We start from the raw sequence: 11,516 nt of genomic DNA, 5'->3' as shown, positions 1-11,516 counted from the left end.
GCGGAGTGCGCCCCGCTGACGCCGGGTTCCTTCCCCCCAGATTGCCACCGACGAAGACAGCGGGATCCTCCTGTACAAGGGCGACAAGGACCACATTGCCGTGGAGCTGTATCGGGGACGGGTGCGCGCCAGCTACGACACCGGCTCGCACCCCGCTTCTGCCATTTACAGGTGAGCGTCTCGGTTCCTGGTGCAGGTGAGGACGCGTCGGGCCCTGTGGCCGCCTGCGGTGAGGTCCTGGCGACGGGGGAGTGATTGGGCCACGGCGGCCTTCATGACGAGTGTCCCGCGTAGGTGCCTGGCCGAACAGGTGTCACACCCAAGAGGGCCTTACACAGAGGTTGGTGGGGCGAGGCCGGGGCCGCAGGATACAGCTACCCCCCGCCCCCGGTGCCCGACGGGGTGACGGAGGCCCCAGTTGGGGAAATGCACGCTCAGCGTGGGATTCGGGCCAGGACGGCCTGGCAGCTGCTGTGACCTTCCGTGAAGGGACGCGGCCCGTCCTCGCAGAAGGAACCAGGGTTTTAAATACCCAGCCTCACTCTTCTTCCACCAGACGGTCCCCTGCCCATGTTCCCATTTGGCCAAATCAGATTCCAGGAAAAAAAAAAGAATCCGCTGATTGTAATAATGCAATTTGCTGGTGAGCCTCCCGGGGCGCGGGGCAGGGCCAAGGCAGGTGGAGAGGAGGCCTCGAGAAGAAGTTGCAAGGTACCCAGCGCCGCGAGTCATTCAACATCAGCTTTCATGCAACACGTGTTTGTTGAGCACCTACTGTGTGCCAAGCCTTAAGAAACAAAGCCCCAGCTCTTAGGGAGATTGCGCAGAAGGAGCCCAGCGGGCCGCCCACCTCCGGTACGTAATTGGTAATGTTCTTTCTTCTGGAAGTCTTCTAATGTAGTGAGAATGATGGCGTTTTGAAGATATGAAAGGAGTGGTATTCACGGGGCGTGGGTTCTGCCAGAAACGTGCTTCCGGTGTAAGTTAACCCCCGGAGCCCTCTGCTGGATCTCAACACCAATTCGCCGCCGTCTTAGAGACAAGTTCCCTAGTTGATTTGTTCACCCGTAGAAATAAGTGCCACCAACTAGAGCGAGGCCACAGGGTCATACACGGGCCGTGGGTTTTCAGGCAGGTAGCGTAAGTGAGCAAGGCAGGCCAGTTGCGAGAGAAGAGCATGTTCCCGTCGTTTTACTCTTGAAAAGATCTGACTTTTTGGAGTTGCGTCGTAGCTTCTATTATAAACAGCCTTGGTGTTGGCAACATATGAGGAGCGTCTGTGTCTGGAGTGAACTAAAAGCAACCTTTTTGTCAAAAATGGGGCCAAACCGCGTCTACCCAGTTCTCCCTGAAGGCTGCCACGTTGGGAATGTGAGCCCCAGGTTTACCAGAACTCCTGTTTTTTCAAAGAAAGGCATAAATCTGTTAAAAAAAAACAACAAAAAAAAAAACGTAAAGTATTCCATCCTTTGCATTGATGCACATTTTTTAAAAATACCGTATGTGGTGAGCGAAATGCATCTGTAAGCCAAACCTGATTGGCCACAAATTTCAGGCCATTGATTGGGACGTGAAGTTGGAGATCCTGGCCTGCATGGTATTGGTGTTAGTATTGATGCGCTCCGGAAGCCTTCACACCCTGTTCGATCCTTTATAACAGTTCCAGGAAAGTAGATGCCGACGGTAGCCATGAGTGGAATTCAGTGAGTCCTTGTGGTGGTGAGCTAACCCGCTTGGGAATATTTAGAGCATGGAAGCAGACACATAATTACTGGTTTCCAAATGGAATACAAATTTCATCCCCAAATGGTGATAAATGAATGCCAGCGTTTTAGGCATATAGCCTCAATCTGTTTCAGCCCATCAAAAAGTCTCGCGATACTGATTTTTGTGGTTCATTTTTGTTTTCTACTTTTCTCTTTCGTTTTACTTTTTTGCAGCCAAAGAGCACAGAACTCTCAGAAACCACAGTAAAGTTTTCTGGGGTTGGCTTATGAAGGCTAGCTAAAAGCATAAAATATGCTTTTAAATATTCCTAGATAAGTCGTAGAAAACCACATGATTATATCACAATGAAGAGCTTTTTTTTATATATAAATGTATTTTTTATTGGTGTTCAATTTGCCAACATATAGAATAACACCCAGTGCTCATCCCGTCAAGTGCCCCCCTCAGTGCCCGTCACCCAGTCACCCCCACCCCCCGCCCACCTCCCCTTCCACCACCCCTAGTTCGTTTCCCAGAGTTAGAGCTTATTTTGAGTTTCTTCTCTCTCTCTCTCTTTTTTTTAAGGTTTTATTTATTTATTTTACACACGACAGAACACAAGCAGGGGGAGCAGCAGGCAGAGGGAGAGGGAGAAGCAGGCTGCCTGCTGAGCAGAGGGCCTGAGGTGTGGGGGTTCGGTCCCAGGACCCTGGGATCATGACCTGAGCTCAAGGCAGATGCTTAACCCACTGAGCCACCCAGGTGCCCCAAGTTTACGTTCTTACCATTTTTGCCTAACAGTAGAGCATACCATGTGGCGTTTACAAAAAAGAATAACGCCCCATGATGCACTTATCATCATGAGCCAGAAGTCCACTTCTCTGCTTGCAGATCACCTCATGGCGACACCTGTTGTGAGGTCCAGGGAAAGCACAGTTGTTTGATCAATTCTTGCTTTTTTGCTTTATGGCACAAGAATCATGAAGCATCACCCCATTATGTTTAAGTAAAAGAAAAGCAGCAATTACCTAGAATTCAAATACATGATTGATTGATATGGATTACATGCATATATAATATGTGTATATTATATATATGTGTGTGTATATTATATATAAAAATATATTCATCTTCTACTGTGGACCAGGGAAAAATGCTCCTGTGAAATAGAAGCTATAGAGAACAACTAAATTATTTCAACACACTAGGAGACTCGAGGATTTGACAAGTGAAAATCATAGTGGCTAAGATATGTGTTCAGATCTGGGCTTGGCCAATTACTAGTGGATAAATTTGGATAAATTTGGAGCAGATAAATGATCTTTCTGTGCCTCAGAAATCCTCTCTGTAAGTGGCAGTACAGTACGTGGCCAGTAAGGGACCCAATACGGTTGCTCTGTGTTTGAAATTCCAGACTCAGCTCCCTCCTCACTCCTGTCCTCACATTGTCTCCATTCTCACCTCCCTTGTAGCAAGACGAGAAAATGTTTCTGGTATCTCTTTCTGGAGAATAGCAGAGGAATTGAAAAGTCTGTCTTCTCTCCTTATCCCATAAAGGATTGCTTACGATGTCGATAGAGGGGCCATTTGAAAATAACTATCCAGATGATAAAAACATTTACTCCCTGACCTGTGAAAACCCCTTCTGGGAATTTATGCCACAGATATACTGGAAGACCATTGCTGTGTGCACATATCACTGCGGCATTGCTTGTAAAAACAAAAGTTAGGAAACAGCCCTCGTTTCTATCTAAATAAACTATGCTACATCCACACAATGGGACGCGCTGTTAAAAAGTAAAGGGAGGGAGGGGCAGAAGGAGGAAGCTGAGGAAGCTCTCCATGTATGTACGGTATTGAAAGATTTTCAAGGTATTTTGCTCAGTTCAAAAAAGAAAAAAAAGAAAAAAGGAAGCCAGAACAGGAGCAAAGGTGGGTAAATATATATTTTTTCCATTTCCATGTATTTGCATACCCAAAAACTAGGAATAGAGAGGAAAGGGGGTGGAAGCAAGATTCGTGCATGAGTAACACTTTACGTGATGTTGATTTTTGAACTGTTTGAATGTCATTACCACTCAAAACTGAAAATTGAGTAGAAAAGAGCAGATGCTCTAAAGACAGTCTGCCTTGACTCCAGTCCCAGCTCTGCCATCCATTAACCATGGGCCAGGAGTAAATAGCCTATGTTCTCTGAGCCTCAACCCGCTCTATGGGTAGAGTATGTCATTGTTCCACCGTTGTGGGATTGTACTAGAATTTTATGGTTTTATACATGAAAAAAATCTTTAGGGCAACACATGTCAGATAGTAAACAGCACTAGCTGTTGGGATCATAACGTTAGATTGTCCAAAACATAGTTCATTTCCTTTGCTTCACCCAAACCCATGTCCCTGTCGCATTCTTCATTTCACTGAGAGGCATCACCATCTTCTTGAGCATCATTAGTGTAATGGACTTATTTTGATCTTTTTCTTTCCTTTACCCTCACCTTGAAATCTGTTCCCAGTCGTCACTCTCCTCCTACTAATTTTCTGACTTATCCAAATGCCTCTGACCTTGCCCAGGACTTACTAGAATGTGATCTCTGATGACAGGAATCAGTTCTCCATCATCATAGAAAAGCCCATCAGGAACACTGTTGCCGTCAGCTTCCACAAATTGCTTAATAATTATTTCGTTTGGTTGAATTAAATGCTCAAATCTTGGTGTGCTTCCACGTTACATAACCTTATTAAAAGTGTAAAAGTGTCTTAAAAGGGAGTATTTTTTACATAATCTTACACCAGAGAATTTGTTCAGTTGAATTGCATGATTTTATGTTATATAACATTTAATTTAGTGAAAACTTATTTTCCAAATTAGGCATTCTTTAACGTGCTACTGGAATGTTGCATATGGGAATAATTTTGTGTTTCAGGTGCATCTTTTCAGGTTAATCGTCAACATGGATGGAAATGGATTTTGTTTATTTTAGTAAATGAAATCTGATAAAATTACGGGAAAATAATTATCCATTAACTTATTTCAGTATGATGTTTTGGGTTTAAAAGGCTTCATTGTAGATGTCCATGTCTTAAATGAATGATAGGAGAACCTTTATATTGTGGACCTATGTCCAGAGAGTGTAGCTACCATAGCTTTAAGGTGTTTAAGAAAACCCAAGCTGTAATCATTATTCCCTTTTCACAGAACGGACGTAGCATGCACATTTTCTCATTTTATTTCTTATAGAAGACCGAGATTTCTTACAGACACTCAGACTGCTAACCAGGCCAGCCCTGCAGGCAGTGATGCGAAGCTACTGTTCTCAAACAGCGTGCATCAAAATCACCTGAAAAGCATGTTAAAGAACAAATTACTGGTCCCCCTCTCGTTTCTGATTCAGATCTCGGATAAGCCCCCAAACGTCCATTGCTGCAAGTTCCCAAGTGATGCTCTGGTCCAGGGGCCATAACGTTAGATTGTCCAAAACGTTAGATTGTCGATTGTCCATTGACAATTTGAGAGCCACTTATGTAAAAGGAATATGACTGAGCTGTGCTCTGAAAGCCGACGGTGTGTGTCTCTCCCCAGGTCCAAATTCCATGACTTCCTGCTTGGAGTTGGCCTTGAAACCAGCTGTGTTGGGAAATAGGTCCACCACGGAAGTCAGCAAATGCTGCAAGTCCAGGCTCTTTTTCCTATTTCAGAAAGCCAGTTGCTACACATTTGCCAGCACCCTGGCGTCCGAGGAATCAGCAACAACAGAGATGACTAAGCTACTTAACGAGTGAATGAAGTACAATATCACACACATGCCTGATTTCTCTAGTGCTTAGAGAAGAGCCTAAAAAGGGACCTGGTAATAATGCCCTCAGAAAGAGATGGAGTGAAACGCATTTTATTTTCTCAAGTAGGCTAGTAATTACCCTTCAAAGTGACTTTTTTCCCATCTAAATAGAAACTTCTAAAAAAGTTAATAAAAATGGTATGCTTCTTTCTTTAGATTCAGATTAATGTAATTTTCCAAACCAGACAGCTTCTTTGGAAACATGGTCAACTACTGTTTAAAAATGAGGGAATCAGGCTTCCAGTGATGGAACGAATAAGTCACGGGATAGAAGGCACAGCATAGGGAATATAGGCAGTGGTACTGCTGTCGCGTCGTGTGCGGACAGATGGGAGCTACACTTGGGGCGAGCACCGCGTGGTGTTGGGAGTTGCTGGATTACTGTTTTGGACACCTGAAACTAACGCAATACTGTGCGTCAACCAGACTTCAATTTTTAAACATTAATTATTTTTTTTAAAGTGAGGAAATGAGATGAACCATCTAATGAAGGTAGAGGACTGGACCATGCACTGGACAGGTTCGCTATTTAGGGAACAATATAACAAACATCCCAGGACTTTTCTCTGCCCATCGTTAGGTTTAGTTGGCCCCTGGGTTATGCAATTCACAGATTTACGTTAAAAAAAAAGGAAGAAGAGGAAGGGGGAGAGGGTGGTAGAGAATGAGTCTCATTGGAGAGAAAAACAATAGAATCGAGGAGGTCTCATTTCCAAGAAAAACACTCAGCCTTTTTGATGCGCCCGACCCTTATGGGAAGGCGGCACTGTTTACCAGCTTTGTAATGTTGAGCAAGTTCCTTCACCTCTTGGGGCTTCCATTTCCTCCTCTAAGCAATTGGAATCATACCTGTTTTCCACATGTGGTTGGGAGAATTGGAAATAACAAAAGCAAAGCCCCTGCTGTCGTGCTAGGCACAGCGTAGGCTCGCAGTATTTGGTGATACTCCTGGTTTATGGCTATTGTCGATGCTCACGCATCCAGATAATGAAAAATAAATGCAAGCGTTACTGCCTTACATGTATGTTCAAATGTACAAGTCCCTTTTTATGTTAGGGCATTTTTATTTAAATTAGGCAATTTGCCTTAAAAGCACTTATTAAAATGTAAGTTTACTTGATCCATCAATTATGTTGTAAAAACATCCTTTTTAATTGCACCTGCATTAAAACTTTTAATCCCCTTGACCTCCTTTTCCTTTTGATTTGAATAGGTGTAGGCAGGGAAATTTTGCAGCACCATCCCCACTTCACAGATGAAATATCCTCATCCGAGAGAGAACCAAAATGAGATGCCCAGTTGAATTTGTCTGGTGTCTGACTCCCATTCCATTGCCCACATTATGCCAACAGATAAACTTGAAATTTTTAAGATGAAAGCTAGAGCTCACGTAGGCCAAGTGAACTATTTATTAAGCTACTGAAGTACCTTCAGATTTATGCTGGAGACAGAATTATAAAAATGCTGTTGTTGACATGTCCTGCATAAAGAAAGAGAGAGAAAAAAAAAAAAGAGGGAGAGAGGGAGGAAGGGAGGAAGGGAGGAAGGGAGGAAGGGAGGAAGGAAGGAAGGAAGGAAGGAAGGAAGGAAGGAAGGAAGGAAGGAAGGAAGGAAATCAGAGGCAAGTTAGAGCCCCTCTTCATTTAAGGCCTGAGTTTCTTTAACTATTCTTCTGTAGCAAACCACAAGACGTAGTTGAGTAACTGCTTTGCGTTCATACATCCACTTACAAATTCAAGAAAACAAAATCTCAGCTAATAGGTACGTGGAGTAAAATTAAATACGTAATAATAGTAATAAGTTCAGCGTACATTCCCAGGGGAAAGGCTCAAATGTTAAGTAGTTCACTTGCAACTCTCGTGAGTCATCAAATATAGAGTTCCCTAGGGAGTCGTGCAAGAGGGTTTATCAATACTTCTCAGAAACCAGAAAGATGTTGTGCATCGTGAGCAGACGGGTAGGGAAGACCGTGATACACTGTAAAATCGACGATGGCTCAGTGGTATCATATAACAACTGGTGTGTCCGCCACTGCTTTTATTTTTAAGGTTAAATAGGCAAAGGCATTCTGGACATCCCTGGTTAGCCTCATGCTTTAGAAACCAACATCAATCCCCAATTTAGAATATCCTTAGTTCTCAAAAATTCTCTTCAGACCCATATACACACGCTATCACCTTAAAACGTGAAGAATCTAACCTGTTAGATTATTAATCTAATAATAATAGATAATAAGTATTGTAATCTAATAAAAATTATTGTAAAATGTTAATTTTACAATACTTATCTGTCAGAAGGCCACGGTGAGGCTTCATTTAATTCCAAGGAGATATAAATGGAATCGAGTTTAGTGATAACTCTTGTCAAGTTCAAGAATGATCAAATTAGACCTTTAGAGCTTCAGGGAGGAAAAAAAATCTAATCAGTCTAAGTCTCACTTATAATTGGGAAAACAGAATCCATACCTACGTTTGAAATCTATATACTTTATATGCATTCTCATAACCTTCAAACTCTTATTTTTTTTTTCAATTCTGTGATTTCTGGTAAATGAACCAATTTGTGCAACCATCATATAAGGTTATGTTCCATAGAACTTTATTCTTGGGCTCCTTGAGAGAAAAGTCACCTATTAAAGGCTTGTTAGTGGTAAGAACACATGCCATATGTGTAGTATGAGGTACTTTTGGGGCTTTTTATTGTAAAAGTGATGCATAATTAAATAAAAACGTGTACTCTAGAAAGAGAGATCACAGCTTCAAGTCTCTTTAGCCTCTGTCTGTGCCACCTGGAGTCCTTGTGTCCCTTAAGTGCCCAATTGTTAGGGCCCCTGTGATTCTTGATGAGCTAAGACATGGAAAGTTCTTAGAACACTACCTGGCCCCTGGTATGTGCTGTGCAAATCTTTGGTCTTAGTATCTGCATTTCCCTGACCAGAGAAAGATGACCTGAAATCGCACAAATCCAACGTCATACATCTAATGAGACCTAGGACAGGCTGAGCAAGATTTATCTCCCAACATTTCCTTCAAGATATGGCTACTGAAAAATCCAAATTTTTAAATAAAATGCATATTTTAGATGGTCTTCCTTACGTATGCTTGAAGCCTCTTGACTATCTAGAACTATAATCCAGTTAGTATTACTAAAAAAACTATATATTATTCTTCACAAATCTCTCTTATATTTCATTTACTTGACATAAATCTGTTGAGCATCTACTACTTATCAGAAACTCTACTGGATGCATTAAGGAATACAAAAACAAGTAATACCTGGCTCCTTGGCTCCTGTTCTCAAGTAGCTTACACGGTCATACTGCATCAAACCACTCTCATTCGTGATGACATGCCAGGATTGATTGTCTAGGACTGACGTATGACCAAGAACCCATTTTCTACTACAAATGGGACTTTTCTTTGCAAATGTAAAGGAAAAAAGGGGGCCCCCTTATTATTTATGGTTTAGTCAAGGTCAGTGTTCATAGAGCAGCCGTATAAAACACTTACATGTTGTATATGATCACGAGGGGAAAAGCAATTGGTCACCGCTCTCTCTATATATATCTTCATTTTAATAAAACATTAAAATACTTTTTTATAGTAAATACTTAAAAATAGTAAAATACTTAAAACTTTTAGTAACCTGAACTCCCCAAAGGAGTTACTCTATTTCTGCCAGTCTTTAGCATTGTTTTATAATTAATATCAAAAATAAAGCTAACTAATTTCTTCCTGAATATGCTGAAATGATTCTGGATTATTTGTATGATGACAATGGTGGTAGTGATGGTGATACTAATACCTAACACTTGGCTCTTTCTATATAATGGAGGCTTCTCCCTGCACTTTAAAAAAAAAAATCCTTTCGTACAGCCCTCCAATTAATCATCAGAGGGAGAAATATTTATTAGCATTAAAAGAAGAGAAGATTGAATTGTAGAGGCAATCAAGTAACTTATCTAAGGTCAGACATTGCATTAATGCAAGGCCAGGATTCAAATCCGGGTTTCCCTGACTCCAAAGTCGATATGCTTAACCATTAGTTGATATCACCATCCAGTCTATTCCCTTCGAAGACAATCATATTCAAGCCCACTACCAGCTGGTGTACAACTTGATGGAGTAAACGATTTTCATGTTGTTTCCTCTGTTGGTCTTACTGGTATCAAAGGTTGAGATAATTAAATCAGTAGGTGGTAAAACTGTTGATCGGCATATCTAATAATTAGCATTTTTAAAAAAGTGATATCTGAGATGGGTTATCAAACATCCCTGTACATGTGGACTCTTGCTACCACTGCTTAAGACTAGAGATGACTTCAGCTGTTTTCACAGCTCTGCAGAATGGTTTATACTGTGGTCAAATCACAAAAACCTTTTTATTCTATGTCGGCAAACAAAGGAATATTATCAGACCCCCGTGGTGAGAACCCTACAGAAATGTCAATACATTTTTCTGTTACTTTCCAGGCTCACCCTGTTTGCAAATTTAAGTATCATCTCCCAGAAGTTTAAACCATCATCTTACGTAGGGAATACTAGGTAGTCCCAGTTCCTCTATCATGTGCTCCCGTATTTTTTTCAGTCTTCCTAGTCACTATCCCGGTATATTAGCTCCTTAATAGTCACCATTTATTTTTGACTCCAACTTCCATTTTGCCATATTTTGCCTCCATGGTGAGAGGTAAGTATCTTCCTGACACTGTCGTGTATCGACCCCGTTTCCTTCACTGGTCCCATGCTCATGTTTGCCTGCTGGTAACCCTCGTGTTAGGTTTACAACCACACTTCAAAACCATAGAGCACCTTCCAGCTAATGGCACCCAACTTCATCATATTTTCAGCCCCCAGTTTTCATTTACCACAGCTTCTTAATCCTTTTGTTTTTATCCATTTTGTGAATTTCCATTAGCCCTCTCAAGTTTTAGAATGACCGTTAGACCTGTCCCTGGAAAAATATGACCGGACAGTGATTAAATGTACCATTTCCACTTCTCCCGATGGGAAGACAAGCTTAATTTGTATCCATTCCTAAGAAGTAGAAATTGATTATTTCTACGGAAATAATTTTCTCCGGAAATACCTCCTATTTTTAAATCAGCTATCGGCCTTTATCTTTATTAATGCTAGAGAGACGTATCTTTTCCTAAGAAGTGTTTATTGGAGTTTGTAGTTTAACTTATTTTTGTTAATAAAAAGAAAATTGAACCGTCAGCTAAGTTACCTTTTCTTTGTAGCGTGGAGACGATCAATGATGGAAACTTTCACATTGTGGAACTACTTGCCCTGGATCAGAGCCTGTCCCTCTCCGTGGATGGAGGGAGCCCCAAAATCATCACCAACTTGTCAAAGCAGTCCACTCTGAATTTTGACTCTCCACTCTATGTAGGAGGTAAGCTGTGTTCCAAATTCAGGGGGTCCCCAAACCGTGTGACTCTCATCACAGACTGATTCTGAAACTGTTGATCCCTGGCCTCATGGCCGTTGACCAAGAGTGATCAATCACTGAAAGACGGACAGCAACGGTAGAAAAGAAAGAGCCCGGGATGTGTATTAAGAGACCTGTTTGTGCCTGCCTCACCCTGTCAATAACCAAGGTCATGGTTGGACAGGTTCTTGTGGTTCTTAATATGATTGCACAGTGCCCATCAGCAACAGCCAAGCAGGAAATCTTGAAGAAAAAGTAGAGATTTATTACTTACAAGACCTGAAGATTATATAGCACGCCTGTGGCCACACAGCAAGGTGTTAGGGGGGGAGAGAGAGGAGAGAGAGAGAGAGCACACATGTGACAGCAAGTACTCATGGGCCCCGGGTGCTGCTTTTATGCATCAAGGTGGGGCTATCATATCTTCCCATTCCAGATGGTCTGTGCTACCCGTTGCCAACTCGTAGATGATAGTTGATTATTAACAAAATTGAGTGATGAATAAATGAACAAATGTTAAATTAAATGCACCACTTGCATTGGGGC

The 11,516-nt window shown here is 41.9% G+C and overlaps 1 protein-coding gene across 5 annotated transcripts in view; it reads left to right on the top strand.

The window, feature by feature from the left end:
- SLIT2 (slit guidance ligand 2) overlaps positions 1-11,516 on the top strand; it is a 348,857-nt gene that overhangs the window by 329,310 nt on the left and 8,031 nt on the right. For all 5 annotated transcript variants that reach the window (XM_072809379.1, XM_072809365.1, XM_072809373.1 and 2 more), the window contains 2 exons: positions 41-171; positions 10,780-10,934. In XM_072809379.1, the coding sequence (XP_072665480.1) occupies positions 41-171; positions 10,780-10,934 (286 nt within the window). The remainder of the gene's footprint in view (positions 1-40; positions 172-10,779; positions 10,935-11,516) is intronic.

Source organism: Canis lupus, chromosome 2 (assembly GCF_048164855.1).
Source record: "Canis lupus baileyi chromosome 2, mCanLup2.hap1, whole genome shotgun sequence".
Lineage (NCBI taxonomy): Eukaryota > Metazoa > Chordata > Mammalia > Carnivora > Canidae > Canis > Canis lupus.
Note: the sequence above shows the minus strand (reverse complement) of the source record. Positions and strands in the feature narration are given on the sequence as shown.